This window comes from Schistocerca serialis, chromosome 1, assembly GCF_023864345.2.
Source record: "Schistocerca serialis cubense isolate TAMUIC-IGC-003099 chromosome 1, iqSchSeri2.2, whole genome shotgun sequence".
In the NCBI taxonomy this organism is placed as follows: domain Eukaryota; kingdom Metazoa; phylum Arthropoda; class Insecta; order Orthoptera; family Acrididae; genus Schistocerca; species Schistocerca serialis.
The window spans coordinates 119,103,907-119,121,163 of NC_064638.1; the positions used below are offsets into that span (position 1 = coordinate 119,103,907).

Genomic DNA, 17,257 nt, shown 5'->3' on the forward strand with positions numbered 1-17,257 from the left:
TGTAAAATTCATTCAGAACATGTGTTCCAACTACAAAGCTGTGATTCTTACCTTGAAAACTCAATCTTTTAAAAACTCTGGAATAAAATGGGGAAGGCAGCCTCAGAAATCCCATGTGTGCATTGTACAGAGGATGCCCGTCCTCCGGCAGGTACGGTAAACCTTCTCCAAATCAAAAAACACAGCTACAGTCTATCTTTTTTCGCAGAAAATTGTTCACAATTTGAGTTGCTAGTGTGATGAGTTGATCAACTGCAGAGCAGTGCTTATGAAATCCACAAGGTGCATTATTTAGCAAATTTCAAGACTCAAGTGTCACCATAACAGCCAAGCACTGATCACGCATTCTATCACCTTGAAGACACTGCTGGCAAGGAAAACTGGGCGGTAGATGGATAGAAGATGTTTGTCCTTACCAGACTTGGATATGGGGATTACAGTGGCTTCACAGCAATGACTAGGAAATGCACCGTCTGTCCAGATACGATCATGCATACGAGGGAGAAAATGCCTGCCATCAAGAGAGAGGTGCTACAACATCTGAACGTGAGTATCATTCGGTCCTGAAGCGGAGGATCGTGATGAGGTGAGAGCATGTTTGGGCACCTTATGGTAAAAATGGTACTGTAGCCTTCGCGATTCTGTGAGAGGAAAGATATCTCCCAAGCCACCTCCATTTGTTACAGAGGTAGGAAGGCAGGATGGTAATGGGTAGAGCACGACAATTCTGCAAAGTATAGTGTCAAGCTGTTGGAAACATCAATAGGGTCCACAATGACGTCATTCGCTAGTCAGGCCAGGAATCAGGAGTTTCTGGAAATCTAATATAGGTTACCCCAAACAACAGAAGAGGGAGAGTAAAATGGTTAAAAGAATTAGTAAAAGAGATCCAGCTAGTTTTTTTGGTACCTCTGTTAATGCTACAAAACTTTGGGTGCAATTGTTTGTAATGAATACAGTTCTCCTTTGTGGGATGGTGTTCAGAGACACGGAGAGCATGTCTCCACGTGAGAACCACGTCACGGCATTCCTAAGTCCACCAGGGACTGGGACATGTCGCTGTAGGTAAGAGGTTCGGGGTATGGAACATTCTGCAGTGGTAAGGATAACATTCACAAGGTACTCTACCTGATCATCACTGCTGTGGAAATATTGTTTGTCAAAGGTTGCCAGTGAGTGGAGCCTCAAGTCAGCTTTAGAAAGCTGCCAGTTCGTCTTTTACACAGATGAGACATGAGTTAGCAGATGAATTATGCACAGGGAATGGTCCCTCAAGTATGTGTTTGAGAGGACAGACCACTCTAGAAGGTGGGCACGCTATGCAGTAGAGAATGAGAGATTCAGGTGTGAGAAAGTGTGTGCACGATCTTGAAGAAACGTAGGTTCACCAATGTTGAGAGAAATGACAGTAAGCTGGCTGAAAATATCTACCAGGAGACAGCCATTTGGGCTGGTTCTCAGAGAACCCCAAATGGTACGGTTGGCGTTGAAGTTGCCGAGTAACAAAAAAGCTGAATGAGCTGAGTGCCAACCTGCAGCACGTCTGTCCTGGTAACATCAGAAGACAGGTGTATGTAGATATTACACAGAGAAAAGGGGAACTAGGGAGAGAAAGACAGACAGCAACCACCTGTAGCTGGGTGTTCAATGAAATGGTTTGGCTATGAATGTCTTCCCAAATGAGCATCATGACTCGCCCATGAGCTGGAGTTCTTTTTCCGAATTATGGACAAAAAATACTGGAATGAAGTGTTAAGACGTCAAAGTGGTCAGGAGAGCAAAATTTCATTTCATGGAAGAATAAAACAACCGAGCATGCCTATCGCAATAGCAACAGTAAGTCTGCCCTGTGAGATCAGGCGTCACGAATGTTTTATTGGAGAACAGCCACATTAGACGATAAGAGATATTTCTCTTATAAGGGGCATTTACTTCAGTGGCTGCCAAGTGTCAGATTTTGGCTGTGTACTATTAGAGTTCTGAGACTTAAGGGACCTGTTCCAGTATTTCTTCAGTGGTAACAACAGCCTCCCTGGGTCAGTCAGCTGACTCCACAGTTGAGAACTGGTTGGTGATTCACATCAGCGAAATGGAAGTTGACCGAACAGTATCACTGTTGTAAAGGATTGCTGAGTTGGAGAAGGGCAAGAACATTGGTCTTTGTTCGACTTCTCAGTACCTTCACATTTGTCAGATGTGGATCCAGAAATATGCTGACTTCAAGGGTGCAAAATGTGTTCTTGAGAGTATTCCTTTTTAAATTTCCATTCTTATGATTGCATCACATGCGACTTCACCAATATGGGTGAAGATTTTGTGGTAGACTGAACAACTTTAGTGGATGGAGGTGAGGACGTCACCTTAGCACTACGCGATTTCACAACTTTAGCACACAACTGGACATCACAGGTCTGCGTGACCACATATTCATGGGCCATGACATAGCAACAGCAGTACTGTGACTGCTGGATAGTGGTAGGCAATGCTTTCGGCTAACTAACATTTTGCAAATAACATGGACAGGTAGCTTTTCCTTCACCCAGATCTCCTAAATGGCTCACTCAATGAGGTACACAGTGTATTCACAGGATGAAGTGGCTTGGTTGCCAGTACAGAGGGTGCAGAGGGGAGAAGAAAGTTGGCAATCTTCCTCATGAATAACCTTGCCGTAAGTTTCACATTGGGCTGCATTCTTACAGGACTTGTGAGTAGGGTTATAATGCTGACATTGGTAGCAACACATCGTGTTTGGTATGTAGGGTCTGACATTGATGAATCCATAGCCCACCTGGATCTTCAATGGGAGCTCCACTCAATCAAGCGTTAAGAAAAGGGTGCAGGTAGGCACGCACCCATTGGACTGGAGTTATATCCTGATCAGATAGATCATGTTGTACATCTTCCTCTGTCACACTGTGTATATGATACCACATGAAGAAGTCAGTCTGCACTGAACCTCCTCACAAACTTTAAATTTTTGGGCTCAAAAGGCACTGCCTGTCTCTGGAAGCAAAGTTCCATTGTGTAAGCAAGTGCAGGATTTTAATTGGCCTGCAACTGTCTCCCCACCTTTCTGAATGATGAAATGGGTTAACTGTAGAAAACATCTGACCACCTCAGCATGACACCATGAGGCAGCAGGGTGCAACTGAAAAATTCGTCAAGTCTTTGGCCTTATTCCCTTTCCATTTATTAGATGGAGGTTGCGTGCATGGAGTTGATGTAAGCATCATGGGTGAATCCCCCATGATTGCCAGCATCTCTAATGGCATGCTCCTTCCTTCGGTGGTCCCCACACAGGGGAGTACAACTGCCTTAGGTGATTGTACACACGTCTGATCACACCTCCCAACTCAAGACAGGGACCGATCTGCAATTGGGAAAGCAACAGCTCAGGCAATCACATCTCCTTGGGCCTGGCCTTTCCCAGGGGGTATGCACAACCCTTACCTTTCGACCTGGGTGCTGGGAGTTGTGCACCCAATTGCCCTTTACATGTTAAAAGCATGAGCCGGTATTCAAGCATGCAGAGGGAGGAAGTTAGATGAAAAGGGACACCTCAAGTTCCAAAGCAGAGAAAAGAAATCAGGACAAGAAAGAGAGAAACACAAAAAAGTATACTTTCGTAAGTTTTGGTTATCCTATTTTACAGAAGACCTGGTTCCCAAGGGAGGGATGGAAGAATAGGAGCAGGATAGATGTGTGGCACAGAAAAGGGAGAGTACTGCAAGAGCAGGGGCCTATGTGTGCCATGCACACACTCACAAAAGAGTTGTGGGAAGAGGAGAAAGGGAGAGAAGGAGAAAGAACTTTTAGGTGCACTGGCGGGATCAACAATGTGTGTATTACTGGAATTGGAGCAGGGAGGTGATATGTCACTGGGAGACAGGGACTAGTCAAGCTTTGGCCAGAGTGGTTATACATATGAAGGGAAAGTTCCCACTTGCACAATTCAGGAAAGCAGATGTGGGTATGAAGGATCTAGATGGCACCAGATGTGAAGCAGCCATTAGAGTGAAGCACACAATGTTGGGCTGCATGTTCAGCAACATGATGGTCCAGCTCTTTCTTGGCCACAGTTTGGCGTGGCCATTCACGCGAACAGACAGCTTGTTAGCTGCCACACTCATGTAGAAAGCAGCACAGTGGTTGCAGATTGGCTAGTACATCACAACTGCTTGCAGATTAGCTAGTACATCAAAACTGCTTTCAAAGGCAGCCCTGTCTTTGATGGGATAAGTCATGCTTGTGACATGACTGGAGTAGGTGGTGGCGAGAGGATGTATGGGACAAGTCTTCCATCTTGGTCTATTACAGGGATATTAACCATGTGGCAAGGGGTTGGCAGCATGGGTGGACAAACAAGGACAGTGTGTATCTTCAGTGGGAGCTGGAATAACACTGTGAGAGGGGTGGGTAGGATGTTCCACACTTCAGGGACAACTGAATCACATTCACTGCCAGTGTTTCTTCCACCTGGCTTGAAATAAAGGCTACACACTCCACTAGCCCCCGATCTCCTATCACATCAAAGGCAGAGCTACTTGTGAAAGCAGTCATGCAATCTATATTCTATTCATCATAAGAATAAACCTGTTGTAAACATTACACCACGTATTCTTCTGCATTTGCTTGGATCTCATTGGATTTCATGTCACGTGGAGCGGAAGCAAAGCTGTGACCAGTACAGTCAAGTACGATCATAGGGATATGTTTTATGCTGTGTTGAATGCAAATAGACTGAGCAATAGCGCTAGACAACAGCTTTAATGGCGCATTAAACTCTGACAGCACTGGCTAGCCTGTGGCCCAACTAAGCTGCAATGGTATGAGCAGCTGCAGTTCAGATGTAAAAAGAGTCAAGCAAAGAAACAATATAGTTTCAATTGTCATTTAATTTTTAAAAGGAATGAAATAATATCTGGCAAAAGTCCAGCACTACCATGTGCTTCTTTGTGACCAAGCGGAAATCATAAATTGCTCTCATTCTTACCTTACATAGTATTCTAATTATAAACAAGAGTGATGAAAATTCCTAACGTAAACACAGGGTAATTTTTCTGAGCAAGCTACATGGGATGCAAAAGCATACTGCAGGGATTTCACCGTACTGTTGAATACTGAAGCCAATGAAGGTATTAATTACAGTCACTTGTCAGGTAATCTCCTAGCTCCTTCCCTATCCAAATCCTAGAAATACATTTCAGTTCTGGAACTGTCACCTGCTACGCTGATAACGAGTTGATCAACAACAGACTCCATGAAGCCACCCTGGCATCACATTTTCTCCTCTTCTTTTATAACGTGCCATTACGTATCCCGCCAGCATTCAGCAGTGATGTGAGATAGCTGCATGCGTTAGTTTCAGTACATCTACCAGCTTAACAGTCTTGTTATTTCTTGGAACAAATCCCTTAACTTGGTTCCAGTCAGATCAGTTCTGTTGGGTACATATTGTAATGGTACAGTGGCAAATGTAAAAATGCAGCATTTGTACGGTGTGCTCAATGCTGTGAAAATGATTGTTTTCCACGTTTCTACGAGACTTATCTACATCTGTGGCATAAAACAATGGACATAACGACATAACCCAACTTGTGTCTGTGTATGTGCGGATGGATATGTGTGTGTGTGCGCGCGCGCGCGAGTGTATACCCGTCCTTTTTTTCCCCTAAGGTAAGTCTTTCCGCTCCCGGGATTGGAATGACTCCTTACCCTCTCCCTTAAAACCCACATCCTTTCATCTTTCCCTCTCCTTCCCTCTTTCCTGATGAAGCAACCGTTGGTTGCGAAAGCTAGAATTTTGTGTGTATGTTTGTGTTTGTTTGTGTGTCTATCGACCTGCCAGCGCTTTTGTTTGGTAAGCCCATCATCTTTGTTTTTAAAATTTCATTTAACGTATCTTAGTAATAATATATCTCATACATAAGAAAGACTTACTTCGTAGAGCATAACATTACCAGTGTATTGTGCTATGGCTTCTGACCAATCATCACATTTGTGTTTGTTTGCATTAGGCTTTTCCTTATGATGAACTGAATATACAAGCTGAGCTGCAATCTCTGTGCTCCATTCTACATGGGCATGACAACCAACAAGCTGTCTGCCACATGAATGGCCATCTGTGGGCAAGCTGGTCCACCTAGTTGCTGAGCCTGCTGCCCAACACAATGTTCTTCATTTCAGTGGCTGCTTCACAGTCTGTACACTCTTGATCCTTCCTATCAACACCACCTTTTCTGAACTGCACAGGTGGGAATTCTCCCTGCAATATATCGCATATTCCCAGACCCCTCCTGGCCTCAAACTTGGTTAGTCACTGTCCTTCACCCACCTATCACTGTCCATATCCACTCCAGCACTACACAGCCTTCCATTCCACAAACACACTCACAGTCTTTTTACTTCTCTCTTTTTCTGCTCCCTTTGCCTCCCCCATCCCCTCCCCATCTGTCTAGCCTCCAGACTGCACCTAGCTGCCCTATCCTCTTTGTACATCTACCCTGCATGCTCCCATGCCTATCCTGTTATCTCTTCCTACCCCCATCTCAACCTCTTCCTTACCCCCACTACCCAGATTACTTCTCCCATCATGCACAGTCACTCGCTTTCTGGCTTTTACAGCCAAAGACAGTGGTTGTGTGTGTGTGTGTGTGTGTGTGTGTGTGTGTGTGTGTCTTTTGCCTACTCCAGAAGAAGGCCTTTTGGCCGAAGGCTTATTTGCTTAACAGTCCTTTTGTTGTGCCTGTCTGTGACTCAATATCTCCACTATATGGTGAGCAGCAATCTATCCTTTCCATAGCATTGTTTATGTAAAGAACAGTTACAAATTATTATATAACATGGCATGTGAGAGCTTAACTTTTTTCACCAACTCATGACAATGCCTCAGCTATGAATAGTTTTTGAATTACATTCCCATTTTCCCATCATCTCTCTCTCTCTCTCTCTCTCTCTCTCTCTCTCTCTCTCTCTCTCTCTCTCTCTCTCTCTCTCTCAGTTTTTCACCGCATCTACCATTAGTAGAGCAGCAACTCTGACCACTGTACGATTTCCTGCACCGAAAAATGCTGTAGTGTCACAACATTGTTGACACTGTCAACTATACTGTCACTTGCATAATGACAGGTAATGATGAATTTTTTTAATAGGATGAAACACTGCAAATGTATGGCAAGATGGCAAATCTTTTTGGATCCTTACATCATAATTACATTTATGTTATTATTTAATGATTTGTGGAGAGTAAAAGCATACCTGTGTATGGAGCTCCGAAAAGACAGTGTCGAAACAACGGGAAAGCATTGCTAAGCTGCCAGGAAGCCCGTGATCTTCGTCAGGAGTCGCAGCCTGCTGCCACGGTAACAGCCCGTGCACATACAGATTACTCGCAGTGGGAGAGTTGTACGGCTGGCGAGCCGATTCTGGAGGAGCAATAACTGGAGCAGTGACACTGAGTGCCAAGTTGTGGGCACCCTGAGCAGCCAGCCTACGCAGGGCAACTTCTGCACAAGTTCCCACACCGAGTTCCAGTCGAGCATCCATAGCCACAGACAATGACGAAGAAGCCACTGTCCCAGAAATACTAGTTGCTGAAGCTGCACGATTCGCAACAGCAGTACTAGTGCGTTTTGCGAGACTCCTTCCACGCTCCAAAATGTCATCGAGGAACTCATCCAATTCACTGTCATCCGATTCCAGAAGCGAGGGAAGTTGGAAACAGTTTCCAGTACCCTTGGAAGTTGAGGGCCCTGTGCGTAAATAATGACTATGTTAGAGAAAAACAAGCAATACAACCCAAAAAGTTGTTGTAATTTGTAAACACAGTTACATAAATTGTTTACCATGACTGCAAAGAAATATTCGGTATTTTGGAACAAACTGTATAATTACAGTTTCTCCGTAACAAGACCATTCATTTGCTACCACTAGCAGAGAAAATCTACACAAGTAAGATGATGTCAAGAAGTATTCACCTGTTACTGATTGCGGCATCATTTGCTAGCAAACACTATGAACTACAGAACTGGAGCACCCAATAGCTGTTTCTTGTATACTGTATTGTGTTTGATTTCTGTGTTCTACAACAAAGTGAGTAAAGAGAAATGGAAAAGGTAATATTTAATCCACAGCAAGGAAAATCTGCTGCAATGAAGGGATGCTCCACCAAACCACACAGTCCAAATTAAAGAGCTGCTACTTATGCAACCAAAAGACTGTCCACAGTTGGATGAGGCTTAGGAGGTTTTTCCCAGTAGCATATAGAACAGCTGCCAAAAGAATCAGTTTTTGTCTTCTTTTTCATACTCACAATCATTTCAAATCAGTTGTTATTAGGTCCAAATTATTCTGAAAGATGTACTCAACTATCTTCCGAGCATTTTCAGCGCATACAAGTGGAAAGGAAAAAAAAATTCCTGGATTTCCCAGTTAAAAATACACATTTTCCCAGGTGAAAATACCAATTTTCCCAGTGGAAAAAAAAAAAACACACATTTCATTTCCTGGTGGAAATACACTTTCTTCCATGTTAAGTAACAGTACATTTTCCCTTGAAACTATAAAGTTAGTCAATCCTTTGAATGGTGAAGGTTTTATACTCTGGCATAGAACTTCCCAGCACTATAGGAACTGAAACCCAGGAGAAAAAACAGCACATTTTGGAAAAATATTTGATGGGTCGCAACATGTACACTGCATATTTCGGTATTATGAAAGTATAAATACGGCTTCCACCAAACACAACACGTTAATTTCCAAAGCATTGAAATCGAGATTGTGACACGCTTCTGTCTCAGCAAATCATAGCTCACATCACGTGACCTACCCAGCCAATGACAGGAGATAATCAGAGCATACGACACGTGATGTAGTCAGCCAGTAGCAACATCACTGTTAAGTAGTGCAAACATAAAAATAGGAGAAGTTATGGTTTAAATTAATATACATATTGTATAGGTACAAGGAAAGCTAAGCTTTTATGTAGAATTTTGGACTTTTTTGTGTGTGTTATCCTTTAAGATATATCAAACAGAAACGTGCCACTAAAATTTTAAATAATGACATAAATGTCCAGTCTTATTGGGTCCAAAATTTTTCTAAATGGTTGGTCCTGAAAGTGTTACGTTTTGAATGAGAATCAAATGCTCTGTGATTAAAAAAAATTCATTGTACACTCTCCCACACATCACAATTCATCTTGAATAAAAGGAAATTTACCTTGAAAGTAACACTTCTGAACCACCATTCACAACATTTTTTCTGTGACCTGTTAGAAATGTAAAAGTTGTGATGCCGCATTCATCGGAAAAAGTTTATTGATATAAAGTATTGCAAGGTATTCATCCTACAGATTTGACACAATTTGCTGTCGGAAAACGCTTGTGTGTGCTTTTTGTTTTGTTAATGTAAATGGCGCACTTTCCTTGCAGCTTAAATTTTATTTGATGTTTTTCTCTTGTTTACCTTTTATTGCTGCAGTATTATTCTGCAGTAGAGGCCCAAAGTACAATTATTTGTTAGAGTATCAGTTCTTACCAGTCAAACTTACAAAACTATAATTGAAAACTAAAACAATGAAAAACCTCCAGAATTCAAAAAAATTCACACTTTTTCCAGGTTTCCTCCTGGAAGAAAAGGTTCCCAGAATTCCCGGTTGTTCCAGAGTGTATTCAAACTGATTTTGTAAAGCTCAGTTGCACACTGGAAGGACTCTTGTTCAATACTGACCTCCTTTTAAAATGCATTCAGTGTGGAGTATGGTTCATCTGAGATATCATTGTGTGACCAATATATTTGCAATTCAGGTATCTTCATTATGCCTTATGAAATTATAGGTGGCAAAAAAATTACATCTCTCACGTCTTGGCTGCCACTGTTCTGAACCAGACCTGCATCGAACTGTTGATCTCTTCAACTGAGATATTAACTCATCACCCAGAAAGAGCTTAAAGACCTATAAAACATTGCCACCTTCTGAGAGCATCTTAATGTGCATGGCTGCAGTACCCCATGAACGGAAATTGGTTAAGTGCTTTCAGAGAACGGATACATCGACGTCATGCCACTGCCAAACCTGTGACATGTGCAATGATCTTCCACAGAACAAGCCATAATCTTTGAATGAAAACATAAATATTTCACTTCCTGACTATGAAATACACAGACTTCATCTCCAAATGACTCACTATAACTAGCCTTTCTTTTCAAGTAGTAACAGCAGCAAATCAGGCTAAAACAACCACATGTTTCTAACAATGTCACAAAACAGGACACAAAATGAAAATACTTACAGTGGTTTTGTAGGCAACTGCTGGGCTGTCCAATATAAGAGATTTCATTGAACGATGCACAGAAAAATTATGTTGAGAATACTTACTTCCATCTAACATTGCACTGCTATACTTTCATGGTAGAGTGATTTATTTTGTGCAAACCTTAATAAACATAACATGAGATAATAATTTACTGCTTACAACAACATGAGTAAAAATGGGATTAACCATGATTTGTGTGTGTTTGTGTGTGTGTGTGTGTGTGTGTGTGTGTGTGTGTGTGTGTGTGTGTGTGATGAAATTGACATTCTACTCAGACTATTGTAAGTATTTATATTCATTCACCTTATTTCTTTGTGACTAAGATGAATAAAATGTAATTTGTAGCTATAAATACCTTCACTGAACACGTCAATTTTTAGTTCAATGACAGTTGGGACTACACAGAACAGTTATGTGATCAAATTTTAATGGCACACGTAAGGCAGTCTCCTTTTGGTCATCAATCAACTGAGGCAACCCTTCCTTAACAAAGACAACACTTCCTGAAGTAAACTAAGAAGCTAAAACACTACAAAAACAAAGAGGCAAGAATAAAAATTCTTTCACTCTGCCAAAGAAAGAACTACCGCCAGGTCTCCAACTACATGCAAAATTGAACAAAATTTTGTACTTGTATTTAAAAATGCAAATTTAATCTAGAATGACAGCAAATAACACATGAAGGAGAAAGTATAGATATTCCTGATTGCAAGAACATCTTCATTAATAAAGATGGGATTGTGAATGCTGTCAAATATTAGAGGCAAACTGTGAAATTCTAAGATGAAAAATAAATATGAAAAACAAATCGTAAGAAAATTTTTCTAATTTTAAATGAGTAAAAGGAAAATTTAAATAAATCAATTCAGACTTTACAAAACAGGACAAGGAGTACAATCTTACGTTCGAGATCCTAAAGTGAAGTGATTTAGAAGCAACTGCAATTACGGTATGAGGACTGAAAAAAATCTCTCCCCTGACAGAAATGTAAGACAAGTTTAATATGTAAGCAACTAGTCCCAATTAATTTATTTATTTACATTTTATGGCCTTCATTGGACCACTCTAGCCAACTTTATACAAAGAATTTTTCAGTTTCCTGTCAGCCCAGTACTACTTCATTCTCTCAGATCTCATCCTTTCATCATCAGAAATCACCATTCCTATTGTCTGTTTGTTGATTCTCATTTTCAGTCTGGTTTGTTTGTCTGTGAGGTTCCTGATTTTGTCAGTTTTGTTTCTTAGATCTTCGTAGCTCATCTCTTCCTTGATTTCTGTTATCCACTTAATGCTGCACTTACTATTCCGCAATTTTTATATTATTCTCCTGACGATCCTGTTCTCTGGTGTTCTGATTAGATGTCCGAAAAATGAAATGCATTTCTTCCTGATTGTCTTCATAACCGGTTCTATTTCCTTGTAGACTGTTTCATTTGTAGCTACTCTCCAGTGTCCATCTTTCTGGTATAATTTGCTGATGCATGTTCTGATGATGCTTCTCTCTATTTTGAATATTTTGTCTATTTGTGCAGTGTTAGTTGTTTTGAAGACAGTTTCACTTGAGTATGTTATTTCTGGCTGAATGGCTGTTCTGTAGTGTTTTAATTTTGTTGCTATAAACAGGCTCTTTTTGTTGTACGTGTTCTTGGTGATATATTGTGCTCTACTCAATTTGTTTATTCTGTTATGCCATGTTGGCTTGTCATTGAGGTTGTGTGTTATGATTTCTCCCAGATATTTAAATTTATTTACAGTTTTCATTTCTTGGTTTCCTACGGCAATTTTGTTTATGAGTTGTGGGTCATTTAACATGACGACTGTTTTTTTTCAAAGGATATTCCAAGACCAATTTTCCGTGCTATTTCCTGTAGTGAGATAACTTGTTGTTTGGTTTTCTGAATACTGCTGGACAAGAGAGCAAGGTCATCAACAAGTCCTAGTCAGTTTAAACTTATGTTGTCTTTGGGTCTTCCAATTTGGATGTTCTTTGGGTTAATCTTGTACCATTCCCTCAATATGTATTCTAAAGCACAATTGAATAGCAGGGGTGCCAAGCAATCTCCTTGTCTTAAACCTGTTTTTATGATGAATGGCTACAGTGTTGGTTAAGGTTAGTTCTATCAATTTGATTAATTTTGTATGGAGCCCAAAATTTCTTAAGATTTTTAACATTGAAGGTCTATGGATACAATCATATGCTTTTTTAAAAGTCTACAAAGGTTATTACAAGAGGTTTATTTCGTTTCTTGTAATATGCAATGGCTAATTTTAAAGTGATGATCTGTTCTGCACAGGTTCTCCAAGGTCTGAAGCCTCCTTGATATTCACTTAATTCTTCCTCTAGTTGCTCTTTGATCCTCTTGTATAGGATTCTGGAGAGAATCTTGTATGTGCAGTCTACGACAGAGATACCTCTGTAATTATCTGGGTTGCTTTTATCTCCTTTTTTGTGGGGTGAGTGGATTATGGCTGTGGTCTCATGTTCCGGAAACTTTTCTGTTATCCAGATTTTTGTTAGGGCCATGTGTGAGGAAGTTCGAAATGTATCACTGGCATATTTCCATATTTCTGCAAAAACTTGGTCTTTTCCGCATGCCTCATAATTTTCCATATCTCTGAGTGCCGTTTCCACCTCTTGGATTGTTGGAGGATTTATGAGATCAGCTGGAGTCTTGATGGGTATGTGTGTATTAATTGCTACAAGTTCCTGGGGTTCTTCACAATTCAAAAGTTTACTAAATGCTTTTGCCATGATTTTGGCATTTTCCTTGTCATTATGTGCCATTTTTCCATCTTCCCTTTCCGGCATTAACGTGGGAGGGGCAAATTTTTGTAATAGTCTTCCAAACATTTTGTAAAAGTCTCTGGAATTGGTTTTATGATAATTTTCTCCTACCGAGTCGATTAGATCTTTCTGTTATTGTCTCTTGGTTTGCCTGATAATTTGTGTGAACTTTTTCCTGATATTTTTGAGGTTGGTTGCATTTTCTTCTCTGAGTTCCACCAGACATGTCTTTTATGTGGGTCCAATGGGGCTAAATTTTCTGCTTGTTGCCTGAGGATCTATACCAGCTCTTCTAAATTATCTGTCAGTTTTATGTTTTGTGTGACTTCTCTATATTTATCATTTCTAATTAACTGGTGGGGATCGAAGTTCCTCTTTCGTTTATTGCATTTTGATTTCTTTTTTAGTGGTGTAAACTTAATTTTGAATTTGACAATGTAATGATCTGAACCTGTATCTACCTCTCTTAATATTTTAACATGTAGATTTCTCTGTGGAAGAATTTGTCCATAAATACATGATCCAGCTCCCATTCTCCTTTTCTCCAATCAGGATGTTTCCAAGTTTTACGCTTGTTTGGCCTCCTTTTGAGGTATGTGAACTTTGAGATCAGTTTGTGTTCTCTACAGAGTTCAACAAGTCTTTGGCCATTCTTATTTGTTTGTTTAAGTGGAGCCCATTTCCCAATGATATCCCAGTATTTCTTTTCTCTTCCAAGTTGGGCACTGAAGTCCCCTAATAGGATCTTAACATTGTTAATATTTACTTGGTTTATTGTTTGGTCAAAGAGATTCCAAAACTTTTCTGTCTTAGTCTGTGTTAGAAAATTCTTTTCATTAGCAGGGGATGGGCATTACTGATGGTATAAATTTTGTTGGATATTTTTAAACTCAAAGGTACAATTCTAGGGAAGATGGCATGAAAATTGATAATCATATCTATTATTTTCACATTGACTATAAACCCAGTTCCAAATTGGGGACATTCTTCCATAACCCTTATTCCAGGTTTCCCATTGTAAATACTGTAGCCTTGTGATTCGAATGGTTCTTCTGTAGTATTTCTCATTTCCTGGAGTCCTGCTACTAAAAATTTCTGTTTATCTAGTTCATCCACCAAATTCTTTAGTTTTCCTACTTTAAGTAGAGAATTAATATTATGAGTTGCAATGTAGTTGATCTGATCTTGTTTGATCCTGTTCTTATGAACTGGCATAAGAATGGGTGATTGCCAATGCTCCGACTCATTGACGCCTTCTAGGTGGCTACCCACCGAATCCAAAGTAGCCTTCTCCTGCATTCTTGGACAGGACGGTGGAAATTTTTTCCTAAAAGACCTTTCCATGATTGACTTTCGAAGGTAGATAATCTTGGGTGGAGAAAGCTCCGATTTACAACTACGGCTGTTAACCGCAGAGGCACAACCCTAGATGTTCAGGGTTTTGGGTTGGCATTTCCTCCTAACCCACTAAAGTATGGTTTACCCACCAATACTCGGGTGGCTGATTGCAGTGGTTTCCCACTGGGCGGTGGGGTCGCCATGTCCCTACTAGTCCCAATTATGAAAGCAATTTTCTCCTGAAGACAAAGATAGAACAACTCTTAGATAGCAAACCCACACATCAATGTTAAAAGCTCTATTCAGGATTCAAAATCGGTAAAAAGGGATACCTGAAGGCCCTTCACAGGCACAAAAACTAAAAGGGAAAAATACCAGTAATCAAGTTTAATTAGAAAAACAATAATTAATATAAACACATAATGGATAATATTTTCTAATCTCAACAAAACTATCAACAAGTAAGGAGCAGATGAAGGAGGAGATTGGTGGTGGTGGTGGTGGTGGTGGTGGTGGTGGTGGTGGTGGTGGTGTTGGTGGTGGTTGGGGGGGGGGGATGGGGGGGGGGTTGGTGGGAAGGGGGAAGGGGCATGGGGTGAATTTGCAATGGCCTGTAGAGGTCCTTATAGATGGAGCAGAATGAGCTGTCTGAAGAATGAAACTAAACAACATGACAATCACTGGATTAACAGAGCACAGGCCTCACCCAAAAAACAGTAACTGTTTTTTTCCCACATCTTTCTATCAAAATTGCGTTTTAATCATTATTTTCTTCCCTCCAACACTTTGCCATACTGCCATTAGTTTATTTTTATTTATTTATTACCACTTCATCTTAATGAATGAAATTATTAAATACACTGCCTGACAAGCAATGAAGCACTCAGAGGGGTAGGAGGAAACAGAATGAAACTGCATGGGCTGAGAGAATATTACAAAGAACATGGCAGCATGAGTCCACTTGTCAGTATAATGATGTCCTCCCTCTGGTCTGGAAGCACGCACTGATTCGGTTGAGAAGGGCTTTCCTGAGGCATGTTAGTCCACAATGGTCGTAACTGGTCCTTGATATCCTGGATACCAGCACTGTAGCAGGGTTTACATCAGACCTAGTCCCACACACGCTCCATTGGGGACATGTCTGGAGCAACGTCACCATCATGCAGACAGTTCATAGATGCACATGCCAATAATGTACAAGCATTGTCCTGATGAAAAACGGCATCATGATACTGTTGCATGAAAGGCAACATGTGAGGGTGCAGGATGTACTTCCATGATGTATCCCTGTGCAGTCAGCGATCCCTCAAACACTGTCAACCATAACCTGAAGTCACACCCAAAGGATCCCCAATTCACGACACCAGAAGTAACATCACTGTGCTTCTCATGAATATTGGGCATGGGACCTCTACCCAGGGTGCTGTTCAAAGACCTTGTAAAAAATAACTAGACTCACTGATGGCACTGCAGTCGCGGGATAATTTGAACCTTCGGCTGGGCGCCATTATAGTGGTTGTAGTCCGATGTGTTGTGTAGTATTGTTGTTTATGAAGACCCTGATTCAACGTTGTATATTTGTTGGAGCGTACATACAGTATTAATTACTCGTAATTCTGCTGTCCATACTTTCCAATCAAAAGAAGTACAATCGTGACGAGTTGTGCAGCGATTAATTGTACAAATAAATTCGAGAAAGGAACGAATATTACATTTCACAGGTATGTGAATATTTTAAGTTGTTTTGTATGTCAGTGCATTTGCTTAATGTCTTTGTAACACGGTATTAGCATAATGTCTGTGCATCTATTTGCACGTTTCCTTTCTCAAAACCACAGCTGTTACAAAAATGGTTACACGCTGTCAGGAGGCAAGATTTCCGACCGACAGAATACCATTTTATATGTTCTGATCATTTTGAAGAAAGTTGGCTGATCGGTAGTGTTTTCATGGTCTAGGTTAGGTTGAAACTTGATAATTTGGCTAGGCGCGCAGTCCGGAACCACGCGACTGCTACGGTCGCAGGTTCGAATCCTGCCTCGGGCATGGATGTGTGTAATGTCCTTAGGTTAGTTAGGTATAAGTAGTTCTAAGTTCTAGGGGACTGATGACCACAGATGTTAAGTCCCGTAGTGCTCAGAACCATTTGAACCATTTGATAATTTGGTCGTGAGTTGCCAAAGTACTATGCCATATATAACGCACTTTTCGTCATAAAATCTAAAGTAAGGTAGAGTCAGAAAATAACTATTAATATAGTGGGCAAATCTTCAAGTATTTTGATGCATTTTGCGTACATCTATCGTAAATGAACTACGAAAAATGCTAGGGGTCCAGTACATAACTTTTAGCTACGGCAGATTCCATGTAGTACGTAAGATAAATTCATGAACAGTGACTAGTTGCTGTTTGTTCATAAATTAAAAAGTATATTGTAGTAACGTATTTAAATGAGGCATTATGTTTGTGACCTAACTCAAGGGAATGCATTTTATAACCAAAAGCGATGTATAAACATTCGAACTCCGCGCGTCAGTTTACCACTCTAATGGCCACCGGCCAGCTATTCAATTTGTCCGCTCATCACAGTCGACCACTCATGCGGTTGTGGGGGCCTGGTGCTGTTATACTTGCCAACAATGGCTGTCTGGAGTAGTGCAGAACTGTGATTCATCACTGAATACAATGTAATGCCATTCATCAGCGCTCCACGCCTCCCAGTCACAGCACTACTCCAAATGCAGCCATCTGTGTAGTGATGTTAACGGCAGCCTAACCACGGGATGGTTCTCACCTAGGCCAGCTGCTGCCCTTCTCC

The 17,257-nt window shown here is 40.8% G+C and overlaps 1 protein-coding gene across 1 annotated transcript in view; it reads right to left on the reverse strand.

Annotated features, from left to right (window-relative positions):
* Positions 1–17,257, reverse strand: part of LOC126463579 (baculoviral IAP repeat-containing protein 6) — a 314,074-nt gene that overhangs the window by 144,673 nt on the left and 152,144 nt on the right. Inside the window, 1 exon segment of the mRNA XM_050096169.1 lies at positions 7,258–7,751. Within this exon segment, the coding sequence (XP_049952126.1) occupies positions 7,258–7,751 (494 nt within the window).